The 15975-nt window shown below is 39.2% G+C and overlaps 2 protein-coding genes across 2 annotated transcripts; both read left to right on the top strand.

Annotated features, from left to right (window-relative positions):
- Positions 1 to 1268: 1268 nt before the first annotated feature.
- On the top strand, positions 1269 to 2345 carry LOC145482288 (thrombospondin-3b-like; the record flags this gene model as incomplete). The annotated part of the gene is made up of 2 exons (XM_081460950.1): positions 1269 to 1404; positions 1901 to 2345. Coding segments are annotated over 2 exons (354 nt in total), but the record flags the coding sequence as incomplete, so codon positions are not given.
- A 2522-nt stretch (positions 2346 to 4867) lies between these two features.
- Positions 4868 to 8323, top strand: LOC145482558 (fucolectin-like). The gene is made up of 3 exons (XM_081461147.1): positions 4868 to 4952; positions 7857 to 8105; positions 8238 to 8323. The coding sequence occupies exons 1-3, from the start codon at positions 4868 to 4870 to the stop codon at positions 8321 to 8323; spliced, it is 420 nt and encodes a 139-aa protein (XP_081317273.1).
- The last annotated feature ends 7652 nt before the right edge of the window (positions 8324 to 15975 follow it).

Here is a 15975-nt window from a genome sequence, read left to right as displayed (position 1 = left end):
CAATCGGCAACTATATATAGCTAAGACGAATCCAGGGTAGGTAGCGACTGCAAAACCGCGCCCCTTATACTACGATACAGCTTTAGTTGGCCAAATGCACTCAAGTGCACGCCATCTTTCGCATACATTCCTTTCGAGGAATTCCATAAGCTTCTATGTTTCCAAAAATTGGCATATGGTAGTGAGGGAATGACTACTTCGGAATATTTGTTTAATAAAGTCACGGTGTTGTTAAACTCCGGAGCCTTATCCCTGAATATTGTCTGGCAAACTCCCACACGCTGAACTCCGTAACGCGAATGCAACACTTGGGCAAGATCCTCCAGGGATGAACCCACCGTTGTAGGGTCCAGATGAGATAAGTCATTTGTCTCCAGCTCTAAAATCACAAGGTGAGGCTGGAAGGATTCTACGACATGTAGATCATAAGCTAGAACCTTAGCTATTGTTCTCCCTCCTATACCGTGCCACTTCATAATGATCGGCTCTGCTATGCCCACCGATAGAGTAAGGTTAGACGAAGAAACTATGAAGCTGTGCTACACTAGGACACTATGTAATTAGTAGCACTTTCTAGATCTTATTTGTATTAAGTTAATCTAAATTTTAATGACTATTCATAAGTATATAATATGTAAATGAATTTATGTAAAATTAGGGAGGGCTATATTGTAAACTACTGGGCAACGAGTAAATTATATTACCCTCGTTAAATAAAGTCTTTTATTATTATTATTATTATTATTATTATTATTATTATTATTATTATTATTATTGCTATTAACCAGTGAACGAAAGAATGACCGAGAATTAGAACCCTTGGGTCAGTCATGTTCTAAAATCAAAAAAGAATGGGAGGAGAGGTGGTTTGCCTTGTGAGCCGTCGAAAATTATCATTTAAAGGTTACAGTAACAAACTGAGTTTACTTGCCTGAACTGGAGAAATGAAATTGCCTCTGCACCTAGAGGAAACCAAGACTCGATCGAGAAAATTCTCTGATGTGTACTCCTCGAAGGTTACGAAGAATGAGGGCGAACGCATGACTTACACTCTCCTTGTATGATGGGAATAAACCGCGGAATTCAAGATATTCAATTTGATTATAGATGAACGGATATATGCCGAATTCCAGCCTTCAGAACAGCCACATGGCAATTACGATAAGATAATACTAAAATGTTTACTAAACTAATGTCGGCCTCTACATAAATGACATTATGACGGTGTCCATAATCTCGTGTTTTTTGTTTTGTTTTGTTTTGTTTTTTCTGCCTTAGATATTGACGAATGCGAGGAAGAAACGTATTACTGTCCGAAGTTTTCAAGGTGTAAAAACAAGAATGGTAGTTATGATTGCCCTTGTAAAGATGGATTTGAAAAGACCGCGCAAGGAACATGTTCAGGTAATAAATTATAGTTCATTTTATTTTACTTGAACCTAACCTAAGCCTAAGCATTTAGACCGGCAGAACATCAGATGCAGTGGTGGCGGTCGACTAGATGGTTTTATGACCAACTGTCTGTTTTATTCTGCTACAGCAAATAACATGTCAAATGCAGCTCACTTTAATGTGAACTCATTTTCAACGGATGCGCGGTTGTCGTAATCTAGTTTCAAATTTGAAGTACTAATCAGATGGTCTCGGCATAGCTTGTGACCAAGTTGACTGGGTCCAGTTTGAGATGAAAAGAAGATACTTTTCTTAAAGGTTATAAAAAAACCTCGTTGCATCACTCTACACCTACATCATCTACATAAATTCGCATAGGCAAACCTCTACCCGCTCAGTTCCTCTCGACTAATGCATCCATACCGCATGTTACTAGAGTCTGCACATTTTCCGTCTGGAGGAAATTAATATGACAGGCTAAATAAATTAGATTTTTTATTCTCTCTAGAAATTTGCACTCCGAAGTGTGATGAGAACTCTTATTGTGAAAACGGAAAGTGCCTGTGCCGAAGAGGATTCTCTCTGGGGTTTGACTATACGTGTCAACCAAGTAAAGGTGAGACAAGCACAGATATAAGAGTTGCTATGAGGGGTCTGTTGCAAAAATTAGCTGTAAAAATAGTCGAATATTATCGAAACAGCGAATGCCAAAAAAGGATGAGATAGTAGAATAGATATCCGTTAAGTTTAGTAAACGTTTGGTCATGCACAGTATAACTGAGCAGCTTACAGCTAGACAGCCTTGACTTTTATACTCACTTATCTCAAAGTTATTTTCTGTATTTTATTGGATTGTGATGCTCCTAGGCTTTACACTAACTGTCAGTAAATCATTGCAGGTCTCTTAGGATCAGGAATGTCGCTCCAGTCTCCAGCTATACTCCTCACGGCTGCACTGCTGTGGTGGCTGGCCTTGATGTAACATTTGAGTTGCTTTTTACCTTTTTTAACTTCCTTATTAGTATTTTTCTAACTCCTTACATTGATTATGTACGTTTTGCAAGGAATACGCACCAAATATACTGATCCATTGCTCTGCTGATGAAATTTGTAAGACAATGTTTTGATTTGATATATATTACACTGAGTTTTCCCCAGGAAGGTTTCCAGGATTTACTTTAAAACCAAGCATAAATTGAAAGAAAAAAAGTGTTCCAAGCCATTTAATGAGAAAGATTTTGTTTACTTTACATTACATAACTATCACTTTATCACTAGCTTAACATAGGAAAGCTTTATATGTGTAGTCATGTCTATCTGTCATTGAATACAAGCGAACAATAAAAAGCTTTTTTGTATAAATCTTGTTTTATTCAATTGTTAGTACATTTTTACCACGCACTGTTTCCCATTTCGATGATGTGACCATCTTCTTGAGTGCCCAGTTAGTTTCAACTGTCAGTCTGAACTTTATTAAAACCCGGATAGTCTGGATTCATTAAGCTATTTTGAAATATGTTTACCTTTGCTAGTTCCATTATCTCTGTTTTGGTGTGATAACTCATTAAAAACAAAGGACGTTCAAATCTTTTGATATTTTTACATCACAGTCAAGACAATTATAAGCTGATTTTTGATTAAAAATCTTTATTAAAATCTGAGCTGGGATATATTTCAGATGCTGAGGAAAGAGATCTTTTTTAAGAAGGGACACTAAATATTGAATAGAACAAAACTATAATTTATACTGTAGAATATCAAAACATGGAACGAAAATAAAAGCAAATTCAATTCATTGATCTTCATTTGATACAAGAAGACTTTTTAGATAAAAGAACTTTATTTTACATTTACTGCTTTCATTGTCCTTGGTAAACATCGACTCTATTCAGCAAATAGAGCTTTTTAAAAAAATAATTTAATAATCTTCTCTAGCATGAACACACGGTTATATTTTGTGAGGGTTCTTGCATTTTCAAGAACATTTCTTGAGCCTAAAAACAACTTAAACAGACGTCAAGCCATTTACTTGACTTGTTACAGCTGTTGAAAGATACATAAAGCTCGCTCTAGAAACTGGGCAACGTTTCTGTATATTAAAGTCAGTGCTCCTTATTTCCTAGCGCTAAAGCGAAACATGGTCAGTTCTGAGGAAAGTTTAAGGTACGAAGGTAAGACTTGCTTTAATGTCACAGCATTCACGACCACATTTTAGATTAAGCAAACCATTCTCGGTGTTACAGGGACATTTATGTTTCAATTAGGCTTTCTTCGTATATTGTATCCAAGAATGACGGCAATTCAGAATGTGGAAAATCTGGCGAGTGAACAACTGCGAGGTAGTCATTTAATATTTAAATGGCTATTTGTTATTTTTAACGAAGTTAAACGCTTCTGCTTTTGTCTTCATGGTATTAACAAAGAGTTAATTCTTTTTTTTTTCTTTTTTAGGAAGATTGATCTACAAATACAGTCGGTTTAACAGTTTTTTACAGTAGTAGCAAACAGTTAATTCTTTTTTTTTTCAGGAAGATTGATCTACAAATACAGTCGGTTAAACAGTTTCTAACAGTGAATTTATGTCTAGGATAGGCATTATTTTATGACTGAGGGCTACAAAATTGCTAATTCAACGTTATCAATGTATGAGGCCGAGAAAAGCCAGTACGAATGAAACAAATATCTCGAGAAATACAAACGATAGTGGCAGTCGATACAGCACTGGGTTCTTGTTTATTTTACCAATCATCTTCTCGATCATTTTAATTGGAAATGTGCTTTTTCTCGTTGCAATCGAGTTGTTTCGAGTCCTGCGTGTTCCTGATCTACTCGTTGGCTCGTTGACTGGTATAAGCTCGTTGACTGTTAATAAAATTTTTTTGGGTAGAGTTAATACAGTGTCCCCAATTAGTCCACATGGGCTAAATACATTGACAACTAAATAAAGTTCTTACTTACTTATAGATCTTCTTAACGATATAGGACCTGTGTTAATGTCCATAACCGTCCTTAAAATCGATCAGAATGGCTTTAAAAGTTTCAACATCAGTTACCCCTTCTGTCACTTTTATTTTACAACTGGATGTCCTCATTTCTACGCTTGTCATCTTCCTTTACAGCTACTCTAATGGCTCCAGCAACTGATTAAAGAAATCAATGTTTACTGAATAAACAAGAAATCAAGGCCATAACCTCAATAACCCCAAATTTTAATTTTTCTTTAGAAAGACAATTTTTTCTTAAAGGAAGACAAATTATTCAATAAACTTGTAAATGAAAAGCCGTTGATGCCAGTTTTTTTTTCTGAACAAGCGATCTTAACAGGAAATGTGCGGTGTGATTGGCTAGGTTGACGTAAATAATCATTAATTGTGACGTAACCATATAAGTTTTTTTCGAACATCTTTCAGTGCAGTAATGGCAAAACTTAGGTGGACTGTATGAACGGGTGGACGGATTCAAAATTTCTCTAGAAATGGAACCTACTACCAGACAGATTCTCATCTGCGTAGTGATCAGTTTCTTCATTGCTGGTCTTGACTGCTCTCCTCGGAAAGATCGTAAGTTTTGTAAACATATATGGGTTTCCTTCGTGTTTATTAGACACATTACGAGTTTTCCCTAACTAGGTTTTGTTTTGCTGTTCTTGATGCATCCAAAATACTGCTAGTAAACTTTTCTTGCATCGATCTGATTTTTTTTAATATTAATTCTTCGGTGGCTTCTCCACCTTCATCATAGCTACCGGTGTAAACAAGTTTGTTACTGCTCGCGCACAAGCCTGTGTGCTGTCGTTTTTAAGGACGTTAGCGCGCGAAATGTGCCCTCAGACAGATTTTGTTAAAGCTTATCATGAAGTAAGGTAAAGATCAACTTTTGCTAAAAAGCCTCCAAAATAGGCAGTCACCGTTCTCGTTTTCGAGATGAGGCGCGTTGAAGACCATCCGTTTTTAGAGGTCTTCGTTATTTCAAGATGATGCCAGCTTACAACCATCGGTCATAAAAAAAAAGTTCATTAGTGAAATTTAGATCAGGTAAACGTGCTCAATTCAACATAACTAAGTATATTAAATACCTATTGGAGCTGATGTCGCTTCTTGAGGTAGGATAGGCCTAGAAAGGAATACATATTAGCCTTGCCTATTCACATTCGAAGAAAACTTCGCTCACACGAGAGCAGGAAAAGCGAAATATTTGAAACTTCCAAAGGGCAGATATTTCCTATTTTTTTGTTAAAATAAACAAAATCGGACCAGTAATTGATATACGAAAAGAAAAATGGGAATCACTGAGCATCCACGAGAACAAATTACAGGCGAAGTAAGTGCACCCGGTGCCACAGCCCTATACTTGCTAATATTTCTTTCTTAGCGCGCGCGCTTGATGTATGACGTGGCGTGACGTTGCAACATGAATACCGTGCGCAGAATGGATGGTCAGTAACAATGGGTGCGAACATCCTCAATTTTGAATTAAAGGCACGTAAGTGCGAGGGCGCGAGGTGAGTGCCGCGACTCTAAGAAAACTTTCTTGCAGCACTAAGTCGCACTATCAATAGGAGCCCTGAAGCTATTACCTAACATCATGATTACACAATAATAGGATAAGTACAAAAAAAACATAAATATAGGAAAGTATATTACAACAAATATAAAAAGCCTTAAACTACCATAGTAATAAGTTAATGCAGATATTATACATCATAATGCAGGTGATGCAGCTTACATGAAATATTAACTAGGAAGAATTTTGGAAATTTTGAATGAATGGATTCGTTTTTGAATTAGCATCGTAAAACCAAACCCAGAGTAACTACGCAGTCAATCCATTGAGCCAATCCAAACTCCAGAAAAATACATGTAGCTGACATGAGGCAAGGGAAAATACGTGCGAGTGAGGGGGTTCAGAGCCACCTTAAGTAAGTTTTCGAAAATTTAAGAAGGCTGTGAACACCCTTCACAGAATTTTTTTGAACTTTACAAAAAGGCGTCTTATCATGCTGATTAAAATTCGATAATAAAAATTGGGATCACCGAGCTCGATTTTGAGTTATAGGCGCTTAAAGCTAAGATTAAGGATGGTTTTAGCAGCTTATATTGTTGCTATGGTAAACGTGCCACAAAATTGACAGCAACATGTTTACCAATGTTTCTGATTCCATGATTTTGGCATCAACCGATGTAGAGTGGTTATAATGACCCATCAAAATCTAAGTCTTGGAAAGGACTGGAAACTGTTGCGAGCCACCTTACTGCGTTCGACAGAACACAGTTCTGATCGCGTAATGCAGAAAAATTCTTTATCTATGAATCTATTTGGGGACACCAATTTGGCCCCTTCAAAAGAATTATTCTGGGATGAACGACGTCATGTCCATGTTTGTCCATGTGCTTTCTTTTGAGTGTTGCTCAATATTGCGGACTTTCGAGTGTCGAGGAAGCTTATTGTGAACTGCTGCGGATACTGAAATTGTTTATTTTAAGTTCGAAGTCAGTGTTAATGGCATTTAAAAACCTTGCAGACATGTCTTCACGAAATGTGTACGACTTTTCCCTATAGCTGTTATTCCAAAGCCAAGGCGACTCAAAGTCGTGTTCGCAAGCAAAATAATTGGCCTAATTTTGGTACTAAAAGCACGTCGTCTCGCATACCGACGGAGCAAACATGGTTGAGGACTGCGGACTGCGGACTGCGGACTGCGGACTGCGGACTGCGGACTGCGGACTGCGGACTGCGGACTGCGGACTGCGGACTGCGGACTGCGGACTGCGGACTGCGGACTGCGGACTGCGGACTGCGGACTGCGGACTGCGGACTGCGGACTGCGGACTGCGGACTGCGGACTGCGGACTGCGGACTGCGGACTGCGGACTGCGGACTGCGGACTGCGGACTGCAGACTACGGACTGCATACTGCAAACTACGAACTACGGACTGGGTATGAAACGCAGACTTATGTATAAAACACGGACTGAACATTACGGACTGGGCATAAAACGCGCGCGGAATCAGGTATAAAATGGGGACTGCAGACTATATGCGGCCTCCAAATGCAGTTCATGGTTTTTACTGACCGGTCGTAACTAATATTACACAATACATGTATAAACGAGAACAAACCCTCTCGCAGACCTTCTCTCTCGCATGCACGTGCTTTACGATCAATTCAATTTTTTTTGCCCCTGTTGAAGGAAGACCTATTTCACGCCTACCTAACAGCTCAGGCACAAAATGCTTTCCCTGGAATTTTTGTTGTTTTTTAACATACCAAACCTCCTTTGGGATCACTTATTTGTTTTCGCCCCTGCTGAAGGGAGACAAATTTCACACCTACCTGACAGCTCAGGCGTAAAACGCTCTCCCTAGAATTTTTTTTTTTAACACACCAAGCTACCAAAACTCGAACACACTCTTTAATCTAAGATTACTAATAGTATTATCATTATTTTCCTCTTCATTTGCAGGCTTGGTGAACGTCGCTTATAAAAGACCTGCGAGTCAAATCAGTACAAGGGACATTTATGAAGCTAGTAATGCAGTAGACGGAAAAAAAACTGGCGTAGTGGAATATAAGAGCTGTGCTCAGACCCGGAGGGAAAAGGATCCGTGGTGGAGAGTTGATTTAGGAAAGAGTGTTTGGGTGGAAAGCGTTCTCATTGCAAGCAGAACAGATTCTGAATTTAAAGGATTATCAAATGTTGAGATCAGAATAGGTAAGACATCTAACCATTGGTTTAAAATGCTCTGTAATGTTTGGTTTACACATGTACCACAGACCTCCAGGAGGAGTGAGGGATTAGGTACAGGAAATAGAACTGTTTTGTCAGCTTTTAATTCCCTCTTAGGATCAAACTTTAACTCCCCTCGGATTGGGCAGGTGCCGGAAGTGGAGTGCATTCGCATTCGCATGGAAGAACTTTCCACTATGTGATACTCCTTATTGCAAGTGTATGAATGTAAAATAGTATTCAGAAACGTTTTTTGGCTATATTCCTGGGATGCTGCTTAGAATTAACGCATTGACATCCTTGCTGATTGTGGTAAGGTACAGAAATAAAAATCGTTTACCCTGGAGGAGGGGGTACTCCGCGAGGGTTTTCTTCGGGCGTGCACAGGCTGTTTTCCCTGTTTCATACTTCGGTCATGCCTTATTTCAGACCTGTAAAACTCTCTAACACATGACCTGAATTACTCAGGAAACGCTCCGTTTACCCACGTATTTAACAGATATCCATTTCACCGATTAAAAGGAAAAAAGTTGCCTCTAAACAACACTCCAAATTCCTAGCCAGGGTGCAAAATATATCCTATTTCATAACAAAATGGTCAAAATCTAAAGCCTGTTTGAGGCGAGAACGGTTCAGTGGCCAGAGCTTTAACGCTGCACATAACAATCCACTGAGTGATATCCCAAGGGATGGATTAGAAACGGCTAAACACCAATTTTACAATTCGACAACTTGATTCAACACTCAAATATTTTCTTTATTTAAGGTGATAATAAAAGTCGCTTTCCTGGCCAAAACCCATTGTGTCGTCAAGGTCTCATTGTTCCCAAGAAACCCTTGTCGTACAGCTGTGCTGAACCAATGCTTGGCAAATATGTGTACGTCATAGAGAAGGGAAAAGCAACAGTACTGACTCTCTGTGAAGTAGAAGTCTATGTAAATAGTAAGTTCTTTACACTCGCTTAGTCGAAACAATTGCGAACGAATGGTGATGAGGGAACCACATAAACAGAAAGTACTAAAAGATAACACAAAAAGGATCCGCCTTGCTCTTTTCTTCTAAACATTACGCTTGCCCAATTGATCGCCAACAAAATGTTAGCCAGTACAAACCAGTTACATTATATGAATTAAATTTTTCTTGTTTGCCATAATAAACATCTTATTGACCGAGCTTAGTCGGTCTGTATGGGAAAATCTTGACCCGGTCGTGTGTACAGACCTCACTGCGTTCGGTATGTACTCAAGAAGTCGGTCAGGATTCGCCCATACAGACCTCCTGCTCGGTTAATCAGAGATAAATAATACTTACAATACACTAGAATACAACAAAAGAAAAGAAGAATTCAGTTACATTCACTACTATAACTTGCAAAAAGTTGCGTTATATCCTACAAGGTACAAAGAAAAGTAATATACAGCTCTAAGTTACAAACTTCTTGTCAATTGAAGGTTTTTATTGTAGTAGCGTTCAGTTGAATTAGTCCTTGTTGATATTTGTTTTTCGATTTCGGCCTTGTTCGTCACTATTGTTAGATAACATAAAGCTATAAAGCTTTATGTAGGGCTATTTTATGATCCGATTTCATGACTTTTTATTTTTACTTCAGGTGAGGCAATAGACAAGAACGTCAAGTATCTTGTCCCACGTACAAATGGAAAAGATCTCAAGCTCGAGAAAGCAGCTTATTCTAAATATGCGGGAAATGAACACTTTTACTTCAGTATGACATTGAATCGTCACCCTAAGATTTCTAGAAGCGACATTGTTATAGATCTCTCGCCAAGAATAGGATCAAGCTTGAGGCATAAAGATGATGTATTGATGCCTGTTGAGTACCCTGATGGCAAAGAAGCGAATGCTAAGTGTGGACCGAAAAACCACGATATGTATCTAAATGGAACATTCCAAGATACTCTGGCCAAGTCTTTATGGGTGGTAGATATTTTTTACACACGTACGTACATTCTTTTAAACTTTATCCATCGGCTCCGCGTCTACAAAATTTCCTGTGGGTACAGAACATTAGAACATGAGATGATGGCAGTGAGTTGATACCCCATGTTGGTCAGTGCATTAGGGGGAGGGAAGTTACTGGCGTTGTCGGTGGGGTGTGTTAATCTCGTATGTTGTTGGTAGCTTAATGGCAGCGATTTAACGTTGTTAAAGGAATGAATGCGATTAACTACTTAGGATCAGACTGAATATTATTGACCCGGAGCGAATCTCAGTGAGTTTTATTTCATCAACCTCCCTTCCCTCCCCCCTGTTCCTCCAGGTGATAGCAAATCAATTAATTTGCCGATCAATTCACTCCCATAGCTAATCGTGTTGCCATTATACATTTTACATTTGTTGCCGTTTTTCAAACACGTTCAATGTTCTTCTACGAGAGAATTCACAATTACACACATTTACAGACGCCTTCTGTTCATGAATTCAGGAAGAATTAAGTGACAGTTCACTTACCCTTACCTGTACCTAATTCCTGACCATCCGTGGCCAAACTGTGCCAGCAAAGGCGCCATATTCGAAAACCCTGCTAGCAAGCTAGTAATATATTGCGGAGTATCTTTTTGCTGCTATATACACAGAAAAGTTGTCAAGTTGTGGACATAATCTTTGAATCTAGGAACATAAATCTTGGCATGATTTGACAAAACTGCGAGCAGTGTGATGTGTTACTTTAATGAGCACAATGCGTGAAAGCCTTCCCTTACCGCCAAACAAAGAGGAACTAGTTTACTTATCTAATGCAATCCTCTATGAGGAAATTGGAAAGCTAATTGTTTTTTGTTTTCATACATGATCAGCTTCAGGAGAAAAGAAAGAGAAACCACAACGTTTCTACTGCAGGTGGCAAGATCTTCGAATTAAAGGTGAAGAAATTTTAAATTAGATTCAGTGTTTTAAAAATCCACATGTTACCGTTTTAACCTCAAAATCTGTTTCCAAAAGCATAAGACGAAAAATTTTAACTCAGTGAACGTAATTACTAAACCTATCAATGTAAATTCTAATCTTGGCAAAGAAACATCAGTCGTCTCGCTTTTAAATCTTAAATATTCCCCGCAGTGGAGACCTGTATACAGAACCAATACAGGAACTAAGCAATGGAAAAACATGAAAACTATACAGGAGTAGTGGTTATTTGATAGACCACCATCCCATGTAAGGATAGCTGTGTTCAATCAGCTACATGCTTTAGAAATTAGACGCAGCTGAGCAGCCTAATAGCAGACTTATGTACATTACAATGATGAAATTGTTCCTTTAACAGGTGGTATTTGTCAGCTGGAAAACAAGTGCAGCGCATCGCTGGGAACTCACTGCGATACAAAATACATCAGCTCGTCATTCCCGCCTGGCGCTTATCACTGCGCGTGTGATGTTGGCTTTGTTCCTGATTCAAAACCACTTCCTGGAAATGTTCTATCTCCTGGAGGGAAATGCACTAAGAAGCAACGCCCAGGTAAATTAGGTCACGTGTTTGTTTTCTTGATACCTGCTTGCTTGGTTGTATAATGTGAAATTTTGTCAATTTCCAATATTAAATCTAGAAGAGATATAAAAGTAGGCTAAGTGTCGCCATGTTTTCTTTATTATCCACAAACATGACTTAAAAGTTCTTATCGATTAAACGAAAACAGGGAGATGACGCTCGCTTGCCGTTTCCTCAAGGGAGAGAGTAATATGTTGTTGTGGACTACAGAGTGATTTGGTTTTGTGTATATCACTCTCGAAAACTGTTAACGTATTCTATCCTTCCCTAGCACCGCTAATAAGACACAGCAAGCAGAACGTTGCAACAAATTACACAACCGCGTCCTCAACTGATAACTATGCTGGATGCAAGACAGAGGACTGCAAAGAAGTTATCGCCATTGGACGCTTTGTGGTTGATGGTGATAGCAAAACCTGTTTCCGATCCCTGACTGAATACAAACCATGGCTGATGGTAAAACTTGACGGTTATCATCCTATCTCTTTGGTTCGTATTATGACCTCAAAGATTTCCCTGAAACGAGTCAAGATGTCTGTAGGTAACTATAGCGTACTACAGTAAAGATCGACGCATCTTGTAAATATTGGCTGAAATATTTTTCATGTTTGTTTTTCTGATTATAAGTTTCAATCCTCCTCGCTCGTAGCTATATCATGGTTTATCCTCGAATAATATAATAAAAATTTTAGAGGAAGAGTGATCAGAGTTGATGAACTTGTTGTCCTAAGCTAAACTAACAATAACAACATAAGTATTCTGACAAAAGTTATTCTTAACTGTAGTGTGGCCGTCATAAAGAAACGGCAAATAAAATCGACACACAGCAGCCTTTTAACAACACGGAACTCATTTTATAAAAAGAGGGCCACAAACAAGCGCCCTGGAAGCGTACACACATTATTACATTACTTAGGGCTTTGCATTCTTTTCCTCGAGGAAAGCAATTATTATATAAGTGATTGTCTCCAGAGACTAGTTGAGTGGTTAAGCATGATATTACAGAATATAACACCAACGTTAAGTCTATTTTTATTTTTATTTTTAATAATCAGGCGACATAAATACCCGAGCAAGACGAGAAAATTTTACGTTGTGCGGCTTTAAAGAAAAGATAGAGAAAAACCGCCTGCTGAGCTTCGGTTGCAACGAGCTTTATGTGTATGGAAATGTCGTCAAAATATCGACTGACTCACACGCACACTCCATACTCAGTCTGTGTGAGGTTGAAGTTTACGCCGACGCATACGGTAAGAGTCAAAGAAATAAACCTTTGGTGTCTTACTTTGTCAAGCACAGCACTTAACACTTTATCGCAAATGATCAACGGGGTATCTCAAGGATCCCAAATGGAGTAGGTAATGTTAAGAAATAAACTGCATAATACAGAAGGACATAAAGTTATCCAAAAAGGCTTCTGGAACAGATCGCTGAATTAATTCAATTTTAGCACTGCGCACTTGTCAAAAAATAAAGGAATCAAAGTTTTGGAAACGGCTATTGCTCAAGACATTAATAAGAACTTAATAGGAGTAGCCTTAACGGTTTATGAGCCGTGTCTCAGCGCTAATGGTCCCTACTGCTAGAGGCATTTATGCTACAAAAATATTTATTGTTGAATATTTCGTACCTCGGTAATCAAATTTCCATTAAGTACATATAAATGTGAAGGCGAATTAATGGACATGACACAGGCGTGGAGCAAAGGAAAATTCTGAGTCCCCGACAGGAATCGAACCCATGACCTCCCGAACACCGGGCGGGCGCTCTATCCATTGAGCTACGAGAACTCAGGGAGAGCAAGACCATTTTAACTGAGTTCATATATGACAGGTGTCCTGCATACTGCTAGGATCAACGCTATCGAAGGATCAACGTTATTGACTTCGATAGCGTTGCTCCTAGCAGTGTGCAGGACACCTGTCATATATGATTTCAGTTAAATGGCCTTGCTCTCCATGAGTTCTTGTAGCTCAATGGATAGAGCGCCCGCCCGGTGTTCGGGAGGTCATGGGTTCAATTCCTGTCGGGGACTCAGAATTTTTCTTTGTTCCACGCTCGTGTCATGTTGATTAATTCACCTTCACATTTCATTACCGAGCTTAAAATTCACCATCTTTATTAACTTATCAAAGTACATATATTTATCATGCACACTTTCTTTCATGCAGCAAACATCGCATTGAAACAGTTCTCTAAGGGTAGATCCTCGCAGCCTAGTCGCTGGGCTAATGACGGAGACTTTCACACATGTTTTTTGACAACAGAACAGCATTCATGGTGGCATCTAGAGTTAGGAGCTAACGTGCGCGTATCAATGGTGTTTATGCAACACTACAACTTTGAGAACTTAGAAGGCTATGCCATTTTAGTTGGTGAGTGTGTTCTTTCAAAGGCTTCCTGTATCTTCTGTTTATTTACACTATGGTTCGTTGTTATCATAGATCAGTATCATGTATTTAGGATACATTAGTTCCCGTGTGTTCTTTGAAAATGTTCCATATTGTGTGTTCTATTCACATATGATATCACCTTAGGAATTAATTTCATTTTTATATAGGGAAAGAAGACGACAGGAAGGAGACAGATCTTTGCACAACTATTCCTAAATATTCTTATGAAGCAAATTACTTTGAATGTAAGAAGCCTCTTGTGGGGAGCTTCCTGGAAATAACGTGGGTACGAGGGCCCAAACGCCAGTTGCAATTATGCGAGGTGGAGGTGTTCCAGACAAAGATAGGTGAGCATGTCCTACCATCTTAACCGACTGGTTTTCTGACCAAATGAAAGACTGAATGACTCACCAACCGACTGACTGGCCGCCCGACTCACTGACTACTGAGACAGCTGTCGCGAAGAGAATTTGAACCAGGAACCTCCAGATTTCAACTGACAGACAGACTGGCTGAAGGACTGACGGACTGACGGACTGACTGACTGACTGACTGACTAACCTATGTATAGGGTAATTGAAACCCAATAAAGCTTTTATTGCTCAATTACTGGATGGCTGTGCCACTGACTTGCCGACTTGCCGACTGACTGACTAACTGGCCGTCTGAGTCGTCTGACTGACTGTCGAACTGACTAGCGGACTGACTGACTGACTGACTGGCCATCTGACGGATTGACAAAACAATCAATTGATTTGAAGTTGACTGGATATTTATTTAATTTATTTTGTTGTTAGTAAACCTCGCTGCTCAGCGCAAAACAAGATCCTTAATAAATGAACAGAATTCCTATAAAGGATGTGATCAAAATCTAGGTAAGGAAATATTATCAACAGTGTCAGGTATGTATACTGATATGAAAAGGAAAATAATCAACGACTTGGAAAATACCGAAGCAAACTATTAAGCTTAAGACAACATGAAGAAGAAGAAGACATCAGATTCGCATAAAAGGCTCTCTTTCTACCAAAATTAGATATAATTTTATATAATCCATAATTAGTATTTACTGGACCCTCGATTTTGTCCCGGCAGGAATCATTGCGTTGCGCTCTTGAGCAAAACCCCTGCACACCTGTGTTGCTGCCAACGAATTTCGCGCAGGTGGGGGGGGGGGGGGGGTGACCCAACGATGGACTAGCGTCTCATCCAGAAGTGATTAGAAATAAACCAGTAAGTTACTGAAATCCGGTTGGTAGGGAGTACTTTGAAACGTTTTGTTGAGTTTGTTGTTAGAATGCAATAAAGAGTCGGAGGTCAATTTATATTTCTTCTAGGCTACGGCTTTTCAACAAAGCAATGGTGGCAGGTGGACTTAAAGGCCAGATGTAAAGTTCATCTGGTGCGTGTGGTGACTGATGTGAATTACAAACCAGACGACCTCAAGAATTTGGAGATCAGAGTAGGTGAGGTGACAACACCTGAAACTACTCTGAATTTCATTCCATCCGTGTAGCCTTTGTAAAATGGGCTACTTAACTACAGGTATCAATCTTTGTGAGATGCAGGCCGCGGTCCGTTGGAGCGCTGGCAGGGGTCACTGTGTTGTAAGGCAATACACTTTACCCTCACAGTGCCTCTCTTTAGCCGTGCAAGTATTGTTGGTTTAAAGAAACAATTTTTAACTTTCCCTCGTGTTATTTGATCAAGAGAAGCGTCTTGTCTATTAGTATTGATTGATTTCGTCATGACTTAATTCTAAGTTGTTAATAAGTATTTTGAGGAGGTGTGGAGGCAAGCGTTTGACTCTAGTCAGAGGAGGGTAATTGCTAGTTTTATATAACACGATACATGAATCTGTCGAAAAAGGATGTTATCTTTTATTCTACAGGACTGCCCCTTCCCCTTTCATCTTGTTACAGATCACCGATTATAGTACAGTTCTCCTTCCGCCCTCCC

The sequence above is a fragment of the Orbicella franksi genome, chromosome 3, assembly GCF_964199315.1.
Source record: "Orbicella franksi chromosome 3, jaOrbFran1.1, whole genome shotgun sequence".
Taxonomy (NCBI): Eukaryota; Metazoa; Cnidaria; class Anthozoa; order Scleractinia; family Merulinidae; genus Orbicella; species Orbicella franksi.
This window is presented reverse-complemented; position numbering and strand designations above follow the sequence as displayed.